The following is an 18,408-nucleotide window of genomic DNA, read 5'->3' as shown; positions in this document are numbered from 1 at the left end:
AAACCATTAGCAAACAAGAAAGTAGAAACTGGCAGATATTAAATGAGAACATACAAATTATCACTCCTAATTTGTCTCTTTATTATTATTGGTTCATTAATGTAGAAACCCTAGTCCCAAGATTCATCATTCCTTTTTTCTGTAACTAGATGTTTTTCAACAGCTTTTGTCTCACAAGTGTCTTTGTAATATACTGTATTTAATATTTTAAACGTACAGTGCATACGAATAATTCTATTTTATCAAAATGAATAGAAAATAAGATGTTTAGTTTGTATAGTGAATTTATAAGATTTTTTTTTTTCCATATATGGGTCACAAGATAAGAAAGGCACATTAAATAACGACTTCAACTTGGGCCTGAAAAGGGTTACGGGGAGCCCATTTAGTCAAACCAAAGTCAACACTCTACGGACTCTGTTAAAACAAAAACTAGAGGAAGTCATCAAAGAAACCTCAAGCCAACACCAAAAGTAAAATATTTAGAGTTGTTGATCCAGAAACGAGTCTTTCTTAGCTGCACCACTATGTGGTGTACCTCCTGAAAAAAGGCTAGTAACAATGGAGCTTCCCCATGAGAGCCAACCTGTTGCTCCTCCTTGTTGCTTCTCAGCTTCAATCACACTCCTCAGTTGCTCTTCCTCGACCATCTCTTCCCATCTCTTCCTCATGAACTCTCGAACCGATCCAACGCTTTGGTTAACTATCTTTTGTGGAGGAAACTCCAGTGGGTTCTGGTCCAAGTTCAGTTTCTCCAGCTTCTCTAGCCTGAAAAACGAGTCAGGCAAGACTCTGATCTGGTTGTTGCTGAGATCTAGCTCCCTTAGGTTAGCTAAATCAGAGATGGTGTCAGGAAGTTCAGTCAAGTCGCTGAAGTTGCTGCTCAAGTTCATGACTTCGAGGTTTGTGAGTCTCCCTATAGCGACTGGAAGGCCGTGGATTTGGTTCATGTGTGCATCTAGATACCTTAGAGAACGCATCTCGCATATGGAATTGGGGAAGAAACGGATTTTGTTCAGCTGGATCGATAGCCTCTCGAGATTGAGTAATCCGTATCCAATGTTTGCAGGCAAAGAAGTCAAGTTGTTGAAGCTTGCATCTAACTCGACTAATGACCTAAAATCACAAGAACATATCTCTCCTCAGAATTGGATAATAATATGCTAAAACATGAACAAAACGTATGAGCACAAAAACCTGCACTGCGCAATGCTTTCAGGGAGTGAAGTTAGCTTGTTCCCCGTCACATTTAAGATCCTCAGGTTAAGTAATAGCCCGATAGAGTCGGGAAGAGACCTGAGTGAGTTTGAAGATAAATCTAGCTCCTCTAGCTTCTCGAGTCCTGAGATTGTATCAGGTAGGAGCTGCAAAAAGAAAAAAACAGCTTTAATTACTACCAGAGACGACGCAAACACAATGACTCCAACCAAGATCTCTTCATTAGATTATCAATCACTTAAAGAAAAAGATTCACATACATCTAAGCCCTTAAAGATAGCAATTAGATCACCAGAATCATGAGTTATCTGCAATTCTTTATATGATCATCGACCAAATAGTTCCAATGACTAATCAAGCTTCACAGATACATCAAGATTCATAAACTAAAGCAAGTCACATTCCAAAGTTTCATGATTTTCACCCTTCACAGAACACAACCTCTACCAATCAGAGAACTAGTTTAGATTCATGAAGTCATTGAAGCTCTCATCGAGAGTATTCTTATGAGTTATGGCAAAAAGACCAAATTTTTCTGTAAAAAGAAAAAAACTGCTTTAGCTACTACCAGAGTCCAGAGACAACGCAAACAAAATGACTCCAACCAAGATCTCTTCATCAGATTATCAATCACTTAAAAATATAAAGCTTCACAGACATCTAAACGCTTAAAGATAGCAATTGGATCACCAGAATCAGGAGTTATCTGCAATCCTTTATATGATCGTCGACCAAATAGTTCTAAGCTTCACACATATATGAAGCCTCATAAGCTAAAGCCAGTCACATTCCAAATTCTAAAACGTAAGACATCGAAAGTTACATGATTTTTCCCCTAACAGAATACAACATCAATGAATCAGAGAATTCATTGAGATTCATGAGACCATGGAAGCTCTAATCGATATCATTCTAATGAGTTATGGCAAAAAGACCAATTTTTTCGAAACTAAACACACCAAGACTCATGTAGAAACGAATCAAAGTCTCGGGGGACAATACCTTGAGATCATTGCGAGAGAGATCCAGGGAAACCAAACCAACGATCTTCCCTAAAGCATCAGGAATAAGCTTAAGCTGACGATTAGAAAGATCAATCCTTTCAACGACTCCACCATCTTCAGCTCCCTTAATCACAGCTAAAACCTCCTCATTCACTTCATCCCCACCGTTCAACGACTCAACAGCCGAACCATAAACCCTACTAAGCTCCTCCTCCAAATCCCTCAAAAGCTTCTCGTATCCCTCGTGAACTTCCTCCAACTTGACAACCGTAGCGTAAACCTCTTCTTCCTTAGCCGCATCCTCCGGAGACAACGAATCGTTCTCTCGGATCGCAACGATCTTAGACCGAGCAACAGAGACAGCTGAAGGATCAGGCCGTGGACCGAGTGAGCCGAATACGAAAAGGGTCTGCGTGATTGTACTGGGAATCGAATCAATCAGCGTGGAGATTACATGAGGATTGGTGAGCAGAGGGTAACGATTCGCTAGAGATTGCTGAATCGTTTGAGATGGTGGTGCGTGTGAAGCGGGATCGGAATGGTGGAGTACGTAGGAGAGTAAAGGGAAGATCTCGAGATCATGATCCATGGTTCTACGAGATTGATGATGAGAGCTTATTGAGATCGAAGGTCTGATAGAAACAAAAACTTGAATAAGTGAAACAGAGTGAAGGAAGAATTGAATTAATAACATTAAAATTGGTAAGATATAATTTATTATAATTAATTAAAACCTTAAAAGATTATTACACAATGATTTATTTTTATAAAAGAAAAGTTGATTGAAAAAATCAGATAGAGATAACGATTTACTCTTTTTGTTGAATACACATATTTCCTAGGATAACACAATTTCCATGTGTTTAATTTATTCTATATTTCACTCATTGTGCTAGATTTTTATTATTTATTAGATTTTTTTATTTCTATTAAAATATTAGACCATAAACCAAATCCAGTAGAATTGAATTTTGGTTTAGTCGTTTAAAAACCGGAATTGGATTCGGATTCTTCTCATTCTTAATGGTCCGAGTTTTTTTTTTTTTTTTTTTTTTTTAACAAAGGTCCGAGCTTTCCTAAGGCGCCCTCGCTTAAAAAATCCTAGCGATTTTTACTTGACGCTATTTATATTTTAACCTATATATATATATATATGTAGCTATCATTAATGGCTATATAGGTGTTAGTAATAGTAGCATATTTTTAGATAATATTACTGATTGATTTGATTAATAAAATGATTAATACTTACTAAACTATATACAATAGTTAGTTTAATTAGAAACAAATATGCACCTACAAACTACTCCCTCTGTATCATAAAGATGATTTTCTAGGAGTTTCACACAAATTAAAAAAGTATTGAATGTTTAGCTATAAATATACTTTTTATTTATAAGACGGAAAATTCTTAGTTAATGTCAACCAATAGTAATTATTATCAACCATAGTAATTCATCAAAATTTAAATTCTTAGTTAATAATTTTTGAAAATTACAATTTCTTAACATTAATTAGTAAAAAGTTACGTAAAATCAATCTTTGTGATACAAATGTTTTTTTCTAAAAAATCATCTATTATGATATAGAGAGATTATATAAATATATAAGAGATTCCCTAAACTCTCCTCGTACTAGCTACATACATAGTTAATTTAATTAGGAAACAAGTATACAACTTTGTAAACAACTTTGTCGAGCCGAAGAAGGAAGAAAAGAAACAACCTTCGGCCGCCGAGCAGAAACATGTCGCCGCCGTGGAGAAAAACCTGCTGCTGTCGCCGCCGTGGAGAAACTTGCTGCTGCCGCCGCCGTGGAGAAACCTGCTGCTGCTGCCTGGAAAAAGCCGACGAAGTGGGTTTCGGCTTTGGCCCATAAATTTTTGATTTCAGTTAAATACCGATGCATTGTTAAAGATGTCATGCCATTTAATATGATCACACTACTCCAGTTCTATGAAAAATTAAAGATACTAATATTCCAATATGCGTTTGAGCATGTGGACACTTTATTTATATCTTTGTTTTACATAGTTTAATAATACTGTACAGTGCTATTAATAAATTTTTATTGTTTCTTTTTTCCAACAAGACTAATAGCTAAAAACTCATTACACAATACACATGATATTTCTATGGATAAATTTTCAATTGAGTTAACAAATTTAACACGCAATTGTGACATCTCAAAGCATTTTATGTTGAGATTATTACTCCTACTGTCTTACACAATGTCTTCCAATATCTCATCCTTTATTTTAATCCTACATAAATCATCCAAATTTTTATTTATTTTTTAATCATCCACATTTTCAGAAATATTTATACTTAAATCGTTGCTTCAGTACAAAAATGGAATTAAGTAAAATCACTTTTTCATATGGATTATCCAATTGTCATCATATTTTAAATTTTGTGCACATTTTGATTTCAGTTAAATGCCAATGCAATGCATTGTTAAAGATGTCATGCCATTTAATATGATCACACTACTCCACTTCTATGAAAAATTAAAGATACTAATATTCCAAAAGCAACTTGAAATAAAATAAAGCAAAATCGATCTTTGGGAGAAGAAAAGACAACCCTGGTTCAAGAATCCTTCACCCGGTATGTCATAGACCGGAATTGAATGTATGTTTTAGCCAAATTATGTTTGTTTGTGTATGAATTGGCCCCGACATCATCTATGGAGTTGATTGTTTAAGCAAACAAATAAACTAGGCTCTCTCTTTTTAGTCTTTAACTTAACAACCCATGTCTCGAAATATAATTGCAACAGACACATTTAACTTGATCAATGAATCAACTCCAGAGTATTACAAAAGTGCCCGTCTTGCTTCATAATCACTCAAGTACTATGGACTCTGCATGATAAGAGGAAGTTACAAATTGCAGCTCCATTTTGCAAAGATAATATATTGTTCTCAAATGACCAGACCTATAGTAGCTTAGGGCGGCGAGTATTTGACATTTATGTTCAATTGAGTTTTGCAGAATATAGATGAATGTTTTTTTTTCAAAACAAAGTTTCAGTTTCTTGGATCAAAATTCACAATGGGTAGACAATACAATGCGTATCCTGAGACAATGGGTAGACAATACAATGCGTATCCTGAGATAACTTATGGTTAAGAATATCCTGAGAACTGAAACTTTGTAAAAAAAACGCTATTTAACTCTTATACGTATCTTCTAAACATTTTCACACTCATATACATTACTTTTAAATTTTTATAGCTAGGTTTGGACTCTTTGATTTAATATATTATTCATTAAAATTTTACAAACTTGAGTGTAAAAAGACGGATTGTATAACGTATTACAAAATTCTACGACATGTATATATTTCTTTTATATACAAAGAATAACGTTGTATAAATGGCAAAAAATCCTACTGTATAAAATATGGCACTTTCTACGTATCGGGTTTGTAAGCTGTCCAATAAAGTGACTTAGAAGAAACATTACCATCTTATCAGTCTCGTATCTTGCAGCATAACCTACACCCGACTCTTGAGGCACATTGGTGCAAAAGACCTCACCACCCAAAGATAGACAGGGTGTCACACGCTGTATTGAAAAATTACTATCAATAACTAAACAACTTTTACAAAATAACGATCAATAATTAAAAGAACAACTTTTTACAGTAAACTATGAATAGTCTATTCTTTTTCTTTTGTATTTGTGAGCTAATTGTTATTGATTTGACGTATTATTGGCTGTTGCCATAATCTTTTTATAGACCAAGTACTTAATTTTTTCAGTTTTTGTGTATACAAAGAATTTGCAAATACTAATTACAGTACAAAAACAATTAATAATAGTGGCTAATGTCAGAAATCAAATTAGAAAGATTTGAAAAAGCTTAGAACAGAACTGTTAGTAGCAAATTTACCTGGATATATGTAGCTGCAGTTAGGTCATTGCTCCCGAGTTTAAATCGAGCTCTGTAGTTTAGAGCCTACAGATAGGAATGTGAACTGTTCATCACAAAAATAGCAAATCTTAAAACAGAGATAATTTCCTCACCATGTATTCTAAGCTGACTTTTGTCATGGACAAACGTGACTGATTTATTAGCTGGAAAAGAATATTGTAAGAAAACACATTTTGTCAAGCTAATATACACCATTGAATAACTACATTATCTCTAGTTACAACTAATGTTTAAGAAAGTGCTAGGTATTAAAGCAAGCATGTCTAGCTCCTACAACACCTAATCAGGGTCCGGAAGATGCTAGACGTTTACAATATAAAACATTATTTGATAGATAAAAATTACATATATAAATATCTTTTAGAAATATGAAAATAATAAATCGTAAAAAAAAATGGACTTTTTAACTCATATCAAATAATATATGAACGTTTATAACTATGTATATGAAGATAAAACTAACAAATTTTTAAATTTATGAAGTTAAAAGAAAACTAAAACGAGATCTATGGGCGGTCGAGGCAGCTGTTTAGACGTTGCCTGAGCGCCTAGCGCTGCAATCTGTTGAACCACTTACATTTGTATATGCCCTCACAGTCAACTTATCAGTTATAGCGCAGTTAGTATTTCACTGTCGCAGTTAGTCTACCATCAGTAGTAACACCTCCAGTAAGTGCCAGCTGCAACAAAAACACTCAGAACAAAAAAAAGAGAGTTCAATTAAACATTAATCCAATAACACAGATATTCTTTTGATATCCAAATAGTTTACTACTACCTTTGTGTTCAAGTAGTAGGCACTAAGTCCATAATATGTTCCTGGCGCCATCGTTGAACTGTTTGACACAAGAATAAACGGGCCTAACGAGAAGCACCAAATAAAAACAAGGAAAAGAAAAAAACTGTTTGCAAATATGACTGTAAACAAAAAACATAATCACCTGATATTAAACTTTCCATCAAAAAAGGCTGGGGAGTAGTTCAAATGTAAACTACTGAAATCACGGTTTAAAATATCTGCACAAAAATAAAACTGGTTACAACAATAGTTGACAAAATGACTTTTGTTGACTACCAAGAATTAAGACAGACTTTTGAATGCAAATCCGGATCAAATTGAACAATTTTAACCATACTAGATAGTTTCTACTGTATGAGTAAATCTTGTAGCCTAAAGTGCTCGAACTTGGCCAATACAAAACAACACAAGACTGCTAAATATCTCTAACACGACAATACAATGCACTCATGTATGAAGCCAGAGACGATCTCATCGGATATCTCCAACAATTTTTCGTTTTCCAACACATTACTACTGATCAAGAAACCCATAGATTGATGAGATATCTGGGGAATTCAATAAGTTACCGTACAGTGGAAAGCTAAAGAAAGAGAATATTAGAAGAAAATAAAAGATCGATAATATATATACTTAACTGTAAGCTTCTATATCGATATATTCATATCCAACAGGACAAGTGAGGTTCCGCGTTATCAACCTTCTCATAATGTTATCAACTTTCTCATCGGCTTGTTCCTTCATAGACGGTGGTATGAAATTTGCCATCGCTGCCGTTATTGTCTCGAGGGAGGACGAAGAACTAAAGGTTTTTTTTTTTTTTTGGGGGACGAGCCTCTTAATTGTGCTTCGGTCTTGCCAAAGTTTTGACATTATGTAGTTGTGCCAATGTTGGTTTACTCCGGTTCGGTCTTAGTTAGGTGTGGGAATTCCGCGTTTTTTATTCGGTTTGGGATGTTCTGTTCGATTTTAGATAGTTCGTTAAAGGATTTCTTTTCAGAATTTTCGACAAATACTTTTTTTGGTGTATCCTTTTTAAAAATACTCTTTTTATTTATTTATTTTTTAAAATATCCTTTTTAATCTAAAAATTATAAAGTTTTATATGGTTCACAAAATACTTTTAGATTATACCTCTAGAGTTGATCTAAATATTTATGAAGTTTTAAAATATATTACAAGATTTTTAAAAGATTTTTAAACAGTTTTTAAAAAGTATTTATACTGTATTTATAAAATATATAATAAACATTACACATATATAAAGGTAATTTGTGTATATATTTATAAGTTTACACACAAATTCTGAAAATTTGTTAATTTTTAACTTTTTTGTAAAATTTGAAAGAGGAGGTATTTTTGAAAAACGGTATTAGAAAGGGTCTCTATTTCTTTTTGGTCCAAATCAGTTGGGATAATTGAAATTGATTTATAGAGTTTTTAATTATATAGAATACTTTTCCTTCAACTATCTATTAAAAGTTAAAATTGAATTTTTAGTTTTAGGTTTTGAATGGTTAGTCCATACACTCCATACTAAACAATGCGTATTGATAATTTGGTATACTAAACTCGATGCTAGATTATGGAGCAATTTTAAAGCAGACAAAAAAATGTGGATAGATAATTATATTTTAGTATGAAGTTATTGGTCATTTCATGTCTACTTCATACTAACATATGTTTTATTGGTTTGAATTTGGTCCAAAGTATATTAAACAAATGTATGAATGGTAAAAAAATAGCGGATTAGTCCGGTTTTAGTTTGGTCTGGAGCATACCAACCAACCATTGAATGTCTTAATGAATTTTGGTTCAGCTTTTTGCAAACAGATTGTTTAGGTTCAATAAATATAAATCTATAACAATATTTGATTTTTTTTGTTATTTCGCATATAAACAAAACTAATATTTTTGAATTTATGTTTACATATTACGATTATTAATTTTTGGATGTTTCAAGTATTCATTGAGTTTTTGAATATTTCGATTATATTACTTTAGTTTTCGGTTTAGTATCGGTTTGGTCTAAATATGTATACAAAAAAAAATCCATCCGGATATGTTTAATTATCCAGTTTAACTTCGTAAAATTTTTTCCATACGATTAATTCAACTTTTTCGGTTCGTTTTAGCGGTGCTAATTTATTCTATATTTCACTCATTGTGCTAGATTTTTATTTTTTATTATCTTTTTATTTCTATTAAAATATCAGACCATAAACCAAATCCAGTAGAATTTAATTTCGGCTTTGGTCGGTTAAAAACGGGAACCGGATTCTTCTCGCTCTTTAATGGTCCGAGCTTTCTTCAGGCCCAATAGTAAGCCCGTTATTACTTGCCGCGTAAAAAAACCCTAGAGATTGATTACTTGACGCTATTCTTATTTTAAATTTTTAACCTAATTGATGATTTTATAAATGTCCCTTAATGTTTGTGTGGCTCTCAATACAGTATCTGATTTCACTTCTCAATGTTGAACTTGAATCTGCTATCATTATATGATCAGTTAGTTGATCATTTTCTTAGTTAGCTCTTCGATCGTTTGAAGGTTTGAACAAAGACTGATTTGGATGTGGGCAACTGGGCATGGGGTGTGTGAATGTAAAGAGATTACAATTCTCATTAAGATTTTTTTTATTAAGACTCGGCTCCAACTCTCAAAATAATTTGTCATTTTTTGACGACATAACAAGTTAAAAGCAATTTATTAGTAAAAGAGAACCAAATTTTCTTTTTAAGGTTAGGATACAAAAATGTGAATTGCAATTAAATCTCCTTAAACATATTTTGAAGTAACAATTCTGTTTAGCTCAAAAGATTCTCTTTCTCTGGTATTCCACCCCATTCTCTTATCCTTTCCTCTGCCATTGCAGCCTACGTAAAAATATAGATTAGAACAACAACTCTGGTGAGCGAGATCATCCAAGTCTGTTTATTCACTTTTATAAAGTTTTGGTTTCTTACCTCTTTGTCCCAATTGGTTTTGCAGATCATCCAAGTCAAGACTACGGATTGAACAAAAGTTCCCGTCATCATCCCCCACCAAATTCCCTGATCAATATATATAGGTTTCCACAACATCAAAAACTCCGGTCTTTCGTCTATCCCTAAAAAGTGTTTTATTTTTTTAATAAAAAAGGATGTGAATTTCCATTACCATTACTCCATATTCAAGCTTAAATCCCAACAATAGACCAAATGGGACTCCGAACAAGTAATAGCATGCTATGTTCACATACGCTACAACCGCTTGCCATCCCGCTCCCACAGCCACTCCTGCGTTATCAAAATTTATCATAATGCCACGTCAGATAAAACTTGATACAAACTACAACGTATGGCCATATGGCCCATATCTAATCGGTTTTGTAGTTGGAAATTTATGTACAACCATATAATATTTTGGAGTCCACTAAAACAAATATTACCAGACAAAACAGGTTGAATATTGTTGATGACGATGCAAAAGGCAAGCATTGGTGTGAGTTCTCTAACTACATTTCTAACTACTTCATCTTCCACAAACAAAACCGGGTACTCGTTGCGGAAGAATAGTAGGACGGCTGCTATTAACATCCCAATCGCTGTCGATAATATCACCGCCACAACTAGAGAAAACTTGGCCGTTCTTGGGTGGCTAGCTCCTAGCTCATTTGACACTCTCACACTGCCAACCAAAAAAAAAAAGCACTATTAGGCAGGTGTGAGATATGTAGATGTTGGAAAAAGTTTGTCTTCACACGTGTTGTGTGGGACGCATGCACGTGAGAATTTACCTTACAGCTGCGTTTGTCCCAATTGAAACCATAGCTGCCCATCCCAAAATGTTCATGCTTCATAATTTTTACACACCATCAAGAGAACAAACAAATAATTAGACCACATATGCAATGAAAAGTACTAAAATTTTGAATTTTACTTATGCATTATTGTAATTCCTAGCTATATTTTAATTTAGTGATTGATTAGCGTATGTGAGTGCATCATTTGATTAGTGCAGGCGCTAGCAACATTAGATCGATTATAAATCGTGTGAAATATTTAAATCGGCTATTTGGCCACAGAGACACAACAAATATAGACTACTACGCACGTTAGGACTACGCTTATTCAGAGAATCTCTATGATGTTAATTTAAACAAATGAATCAAATAACAAATCATGTAAACCTTACATGTCGTGAAGATATTATTTAATTAATTAGTTTAGATCTTAATTAAGAGATATAACCAGTTTTACCATATGGAGAGTGCAGCTACGGAGACTTCAGCATTCTTCAAATATCCAGCAAACAATACAAGTGCCATAAAATACCAAATCTCCAAACTACAAAGGTACAATAATTTTTATGTTTATTAAAATATGAATTAATGGGGTTGGATCAACTCGGCCCAAAATAACCGGAAAAAAAAGGGTTTGCACTCACCAGAGCATGACAGCAGAAGCCAAGGACAGTTTGACAAACCCCCACAAATTATGAAAAGCCTCCCACGTAAATCCAGACCAAGCCTCTCCACACGTACCATTAAAGATATACACAAGTTGTGCCACAACGATGAACCACCACGACGTGTTAAGCACTAAAGCTAAACCGGGAAGTCCCCAGTTGAGCCTACACATGACTAGCCACGTGAAGAAACTATGGAAAACGAGAACCACACCGGCGATTGCTGCCATGACCATGATCTTGCTTTGTGATTGCAAAAACTTTGCGGTTGGGAAGTTGACGGCGTAGGCGAAGATTTGTGGGATCATGTAGATGGAGAAAATTCCAGCCGCGGCCGAGATTGCAGCGGTTTGGCCTATGAAGGCTAAGATTGGAGCCGCAAAGATATAGAGTAGCGAAAGGAAGAGGGCGGTTACACCTAGAATAACCCACGAGCGTTGTAAGTAAACACCGAGCATTGATACTTTCCCTGCTCCAAACGCTTGTCCGCATAGCGTTTCCAACGCACTTCCCATTCCAAGCTAGAAATAATAACCGTGAGAAAATTTTAAAATTTGCATACAGATTACTGATATAGCATTCTCGTATTAAACTAGTTTTATAGTACGGCTAACGTACAACAAAATGATATTAAGGGTTTTATATAGATTGACACCATTTTCATCGTAAAGTTTATATATCGCATGTAGATTCTTAAAACTTCGAAATTATATATAAGAGATACAAAATTTTACATAATTATAAGGATACTAATACGCAACTTTAACTTATTGTAGTAACTATGTATATATATCACAATATTTGGAGGTTTTTTCAGCATATTTGCAGTAAATTCAATATTTTTTTGGTTCTTCAACATGCAAAAGATTTTTTTATATACTTTATACAAAACAAAATGGGAAAAATGTGATCAGGGAAGACATGTAAATGTAAAAACGTAGTGCGTACCATGATACCGAAGGAGAAGCCAGCGATGACGCTGTTCTCGATGGAGACGGCGGCTAGAGCGATGGTGCTAATATGTCCGGCGAAAACTTGAGTGACAGCTCCGAGAGAGTATTGGCTCATCGATGTGAAAATGGCAGGGCCTGCTAGTTTCCATAGCTTCTTAGACTCAATTCTAAACTCTCTGACAAAGTCTCCGACGTTGGAGATTGGAGGGATATCGACGGCAGTAGAGGAGAAGGAGACAAGAGAAGATGCTCTGCTCCCGACTCCAAGATAATCCATCAATGCTTTCTGGGTTGCCGGGTCGAGTTCTTCAGTTGACGACAGGATCGGATCCGTTAAGTCATTGTCTTTCTCCATTCTCCGACGACAAGAGAGATAAAGATAGAGATAGAGAGAGTGCTTAGAGTTAAGGAGAAGATTGAGGATCTTGCGATCTTTAGATATCAATGATTCATGACTTATATAGAAGTTTATAATTTCTTTTTTTTTCTTTACTTAAAATATATAGACACGAGGAAAAGTTTTAATATTTTTTAGTTCTCTATGGGTCTAAATATTAATTTAGATTCGTCTATATTTTCTTACATAATCGTTTTGCACACATGGATCAATCACGCCAGAGCCTAGTCAATAGATTTGTACATTTTAAAAAATATAGACCTAGGTTGGATACGTAGGAGTTTTTGGAAGAGTGGTAAAAGACAACTTCACACTTGAATTTTTTTAATTTTATTTTTATCAAACAGCTTTACACCAGTTGTTAATCCTTTGACTTAGTGTTTTACAGTCGAATTTTATTTGTGAGTGTGTGTATGTGTCTATTATTGTATAACTGTCGACATAGAAAATCAAAGGACGACTTTTGTGATATTTCATCGCACGACTATGCTAGAACCAATACAATTAAATCAAATGCAATCAAATTTAGAAATCGTTAGAAGAATATATTACAAGTTGATTTCTTCTAATTTGTGTATCTTTATCCATTTAGATTCTTTGGTTCGTGAACTCCATATGGCTTCTACGTGCAAAGCAATCAATGTGGTAGATTGGGAAACATAATAAAAAAATTATTCTAATTGTCTAAGATAGTAGTAAGTTGGGTGGATTATACTATATGTCTTGGTTCTTTTTCGCCGGAATAGAAGTCTAGGTTCACGTACTCATCATGGGAAGACGTTATCAGAGGTTTCGCTAGTTGTTTTGGTAAGTGATTGGCTTTGATTATTTTGGTTCCAAGGAGCTTTCGGACTTTATTAATCGGTAGAATTTTGATTTAGCCGTCTTTGTTCTTTGGTTCATCTTTTGTGGATTTTGTCTATCCTTTATCTGTCTTGCTTCTCCTTGAGCCAGGGTTATTCTGTTTTATCATTGGCTAGTGTCTGGAGGATTTAGTCCAGCCGGCTTTGTGTATCAAAAACACATTCCACCTTTGTATTCCTCAGACGGTATTCTAACTCTAATGTAGTTAGTTAGCTCGTAGTCTAGAAAAATAAAATACTGTAAATGATAAGCTGGGCTCGTTACAAAAATAAAATAAAATAATAATAATAATAGGCCAACGAGAGATGGAGGACATGGGAAATAGGCCCATATAAACTTGTAACCCTGGAAACAAAGTTTATCTTTTCTGTCTATCTCAAAGATATCAAAGATATTGATCAATTAAAAATTGAAAGGTTACATGGTAAATCTTTAGAAAAACAAATAATTGCTGAAGGATGTAATTATGTTTTTGTTTTGTTCAGCTAAATTTTGTTTGTCCTTAATGCTGCATTACTAATATAAAGTTGATTTTAACTTATATCTATTTTTCAACTTAATTGATATCTAATAATGCGATAAAACACCAAAGTAGTAACCATGTAATTGTCTACGCCCTCGACGGGTCGAGAGAATCCGGCATAGAATCTCACCATGATAAACCCGATCGGAGACACGGTGGATAGTGTTAAAGAGATGGAGGAGAGACGTGGACCGAATAGGTCACAAGCCGTGCCCATGACGATACATGCGAAAACAGAACCGGAGAGACAGAGGCTATCCCGGCGTTACCGATGTCGGTTGAGGAGGAGCTGCGAAAGTGGAAATGAAGCAGCAGAAGAATTGACACCATGAGAGATGGAAACGCAAACCTCCGAGTTGCGGTGGTGGTGGTTCCAGCTTCTCCTCCTGTGCCTTCGACCTCCATTTTTTTCCTAAGCTTTAAATTTTTTTGGGTTTAGGGTTTAAGGAAACAGGAATCTCAGGTTTGAGGGTCAGGAGAGCAGTAATTAAGGCTCTGACTTTATCATGGATGTGTTCGTTCTTGTGAAGTGTGATGTAATCATTTTTTTTTGGATAATATATTCTTCTTTCTAACGCGATCCTAAACAAATTATTTAAATCAAGAATTTTTGATGTTTTATTTTTAAGATGTAAATGCAATTAATTAATGAATTTAGGTTTTGATTGTTAGGACAACTTATGATAAAAAAACTGAGTTAATTTTAGTTCAAATTTAGTATATTTTTGTTGTTCTCAAAACTGTTGTGTATATGTTCATATTTTATTATAACTGTTGGATATGACTTGAATTAGATTGGACCCATGAATTTAGGCCCAATTAGATTAGGGTTAACTAGAGTTTTATCTTCCTATATATACTTTTATTAACATAGCTTCCATGTATTCTGAAATCTCTGTACTTTTTCCAATAATAAAATCTGTCTTTTTGCTCGTGGAGGTAGCCAACAGAAAGTGTTGGTGAACCACGTTAAATCTGTGTCGTGTTCTTTACGTTTTCTATCATCTTGCTCACATCTGTTATAACAAACTGGTATCAGAGCACAAGTTTTTTTTTATTTCTTTCTGCGTTCTTTGTGCGAATTTCGTGTAGTTTCAGATCCGTGCAAATCTCGGGCAGTTTCAGATCCGTACGAAATTCGTGTCAGTGCACAAGTTTTCGTTTTCTGCGTTCGTGCGTTTTTCGGGTTTAATAAGCTTCGTGCAAATCTAGTGCCGAAGTTGGGTCTGTGAAAAATTCGTGCAGAAGGATCGTGCAAAATCCGTGCAGAAGAAAGTTTGTGCAAATTTAGGTTCTGGGAATTCTATGTGTTTATTCTGGTGAGAAGATGTGTGCAGTGAATGTAAAGATTAACAAGTTTTCTGGGAAATAGTTTCAGTCTCTGGCAGATAAAGATGAAAGCTCTGTTAAAGCAACAAGGCCTCTGGGCACCCTTGTCGAAGGAAAAGAAAGGCGATGTTGCTGAGGTAGCCGAAATTGAAGAGAAGGCACATTCCACGATTCTGTTGTGTCTTGAAGATGAGATCATCATTGAGGTTTCAGGTGAAACCACTGCTGTCAATCTGTGGGATAAGTTAAAGATTTTGTATATGACAAAATCTTTGCATAAGAAATTGCTTCTGAAACGTTGTCTGTTTGCATTGAGGATGCAAGAAGGTACGCCACTCAAAGATCATTTGGATCAGTTGAACTCAGTATTACTTGACCTACGTAATATTGATGTTAAGGTGGAGGATGAAGATGTTGCTTTACTTCTGTTGGTATCTTTACCACTATCATACGAGAACTTTGTGGAATCGTTTATAGTGAACAAAGATACAGTTACTTTGGAACAAGTCAGATCGGCTCTTCACAGCAGGATGTTGCGTCATCAGGCGGCTGATACAGTTACAGATGATCAAGCCTCTGGGTTATTAGCCAGTGGCAGTAGTGGGCATGGATACAGTAAGAATAACAGAAACAGAAAGTTGTTTTCAAGGGGTCCTAAGCCAGATGATATTTGTAACTATTGTAAGGAGAAAGGGCATTGGAAAACAGACTGCCCTAAAAAGAAGCGATTCGGGTTTGCTGCTGTAGCAGAAAATGATACGAAGTCCGAACAGGATTTTGCTCTAGTTGTTGATGGAAACGCTCATCACTCTGATGTGTGGGTTCTAGATACTGGAGCATCCTATCATATGTGTCCAATGAGAGAATGGTTCTCAACATAAACTCAGGTAGAAAATGACCGCATCAAGATGGCCAACAGCTCTTCAAGTCAGTTTGTTGGGATTGGTTCAATCAAGATAAGGGCACATGATGATAGATTCTGCACATTGAACGATGTCAGACATGTTCCATCGATGGAGAAGAATTTGATATATGTGAGTTTGCTTGATAGCAAGGGTTTCAAGTATTCTGGTGGGAACGGAGTTCTGAGAGTCTATCAGGGTTCTAATGTGATTCTGAAGGGTAACATGCGTGGTACTTTGTATATCTTACAAGGATCCACAGTTGCAGGTTTAGCAAATGTTGCATCTCCAAAGATTCACAAGGAGGATATGGCAAAGTTATGACATATGAGGCTTGGTCATATGGGTGAAAGGGGAATGCAAATTCTATCAAAGGAAGATCTTCTATGTGGCCATGAGATCAAGAGCCTAGGGTTTTGTGAACACTGTGTTCTTGGGAAGCTTCATCGTAGTAAGTTCCCTAAAGCTGTTCATATAACTAAAGGCACTTTGGATTACATCCACTCAGATTGTTGGGGTCCTGCTCGGGTGGAGTCCTTGGGAGGTCATAGATACTTTGTGTCAATGATTGATGATTATTCAAGGAAGACCTGGGTGATCATGTTAAAACACAAAGGTGAAGCTTTCAAGAATTTCAGGGAGTGGAAAACATTGGTTGAAAATCAGACAGGAAAGAAGATCAAGAGGCTGCGGACGGACAATGGTCTGGAGTTTTGTTCATCAGAGTTCATTCAGTTGTGTAAGGATCAGGGGGTTGCCCGACATCACACAGTCAGGAATACACCACAACAAAATGGTGTTGCCGAACGGATGAATCAGACATTGTTGGAGAGAGCAAGATGTATGCTTTCAAACGCTGGTTTGGAAAAGAGATTTTGGGCTGAAGCAGTAAGTACAGCTTGCTACTTGATCAACCGTGGACCGCACACAGGCATCAAGTGCAAGACACCTACAGAGGTCTGGTCTGGTAAAACTGCTGATTACTCTAATCTAAAGGTTTTTGGTTGCACAGTTTATTATCATGTTAATGAAGGAAAATTGGAGCCAAGAGCAAGGAAGGGAGTTTTTGTAGGCTACGGAGATGGATTCAAGGGATATAGGATTTGGTCTCCATCAGAGAACAGAGTGATTTTGAGCAGGAATGTGGTCTTTGATGAAAGTTTTATGCTCAGAATTTCAACAGAGTCTTCAGCTGCAGTCGAGAATGGTAGTTTTGATAAACAGGTAGAGCTGACAGAGGATCAAACAGATGATTTGCAGAAACACGAAGAGAATCAAGACATACAACCAGAAGCTGTTTTGCAAGAACCTGTAGAATCAGAAGATAGACCATATAGTATCGCTCTGAACCGAACAAAAAGAGTTGGAGTTAGACCACCTCAAAGATACCATGTTGAGGATACAACAGGGTCTTGTTTTGAGGATATGGCGGGTTATGCTTTACATGTTGCAGAAGAAGTGGATACTTACGAGCCATCCACTTATCAGGAAGTTGTTTCAGGGACTGAGGCAGAGAAATGGTTTGCTACAATGGGTGATGAGGTGGAATCTCACAGCAAAAATCAGACCTGGGATCTTGTGACACCACCACCTGGGAGAAAAATTGTTACTTGTAAGTGGATCTTCAAGATAAAGGAAGGGATATCACCAGTAGAAGGAGTCAAATATAAGGCTCGAGTTGTTGCTAGGGGTTTCAGTCAAAGAGAAGGGGTGGACTACAATGAGATTTTTTCACCTGTGGTCAGACACACTTCCGTCAGAGCTCTGCTAGCAATTGTAGCACATCATGATTTGGAACTTGAGCAACTTGATGTCAAGACGGCTTTTCTTCATGGAGAGCTAGAGGAAGAAATTTACATGACCTAACCAGACGGTTTTCAAGTCCCTGGGAAGGAGAATCATGTTTGTAAGTTGAACAAGTCTCTGTATGGACTCAAGCAGTCTCCCAGACAGTGGTACAAGAGGTTTGACAGCTATATGATAGAGTTGGGTTGCATGAGGAATCCATATGACTGTTGTGTCTACAT

The 18,408-nt window shown here is 35.7% G+C and overlaps 3 protein-coding genes across 4 annotated transcripts; all 3 read right to left on the bottom strand.

Annotated features, from left to right (window-relative positions):
• On the bottom strand, positions 324-2,891 carry LOC104739954 (plant intracellular Ras-group-related LRR protein 3). Its single transcript, XM_010460436.2, has 3 exons — positions 2,221-2,891; positions 1,198-1,364; positions 324-1,116 (listed from the first exon to the last, which is right to left on the bottom strand). Exons 1-3 carry the CDS (start codon positions 2,809-2,811, stop codon positions 483-485), a joined length of 1,392 nt encoding a protein of 463 aa, XP_010458738.1. The 5' UTR covers positions 2,812-2,891; the 3' UTR covers positions 324-482.
• On the bottom strand, positions 5,532-7,783 carry LOC104739953 (mitochondrial import receptor subunit TOM40-1-like). Of its 2 annotated transcripts, XR_760120.2 has the most exons (6): positions 7,602-7,783; positions 7,106-7,181; positions 6,943-7,025; positions 6,742-6,844; positions 6,123-6,188; positions 5,532-5,794 (listed from the first exon to the last, which is right to left on the bottom strand). XR_760120.2 is itself a non-coding variant. In XM_019235889.1 (3 exons), the coding sequence occupies exons 1-3, from the start codon at positions 6,281-6,283 to the stop codon at positions 5,576-5,578; spliced, it is 312 nt and encodes a 103-aa protein (XP_019091434.1). In that variant the 5' UTR covers positions 6,284-6,498; the 3' UTR covers positions 5,532-5,575. The 2 variants fall into 2 exon arrangements, 1 of the variants encoding a protein (XP_019091434.1); XM_019235889.1 differs by lacking the exons at positions 6,742-6,844; positions 6,943-7,025; positions 7,106-7,181; positions 7,602-7,783 and adding an exon at positions 6,257-6,498.
• On the bottom strand, positions 9,600-12,799 carry LOC104739952 (protein DETOXIFICATION 31). Its single transcript, XM_010460433.1, has 8 exons — positions 12,362-12,799; positions 11,393-11,934; positions 11,206-11,292; positions 10,743-10,799; positions 10,395-10,633; positions 10,124-10,242; positions 9,931-10,017; positions 9,600-9,840 (listed from the first exon to the last, which is right to left on the bottom strand). The coding sequence occupies exons 1-8, from the start codon at positions 12,719-12,721 to the stop codon at positions 9,772-9,774; spliced, it is 1,560 nt and encodes a 519-aa protein (XP_010458735.1). The 5' UTR covers positions 12,722-12,799; the 3' UTR covers positions 9,600-9,771.

The sequence above is a fragment of the Camelina sativa genome, chromosome 14 (genome assembly GCF_000633955.1).
Source record: "Camelina sativa cultivar DH55 chromosome 14, Cs, whole genome shotgun sequence".
Classification (NCBI taxonomy): domain Eukaryota; kingdom Viridiplantae; phylum Streptophyta; class Magnoliopsida; order Brassicales; family Brassicaceae; genus Camelina; species Camelina sativa.
Note: the sequence above shows the minus strand (reverse complement) of the source record. Positions and strands in the feature narration are given on the sequence as shown.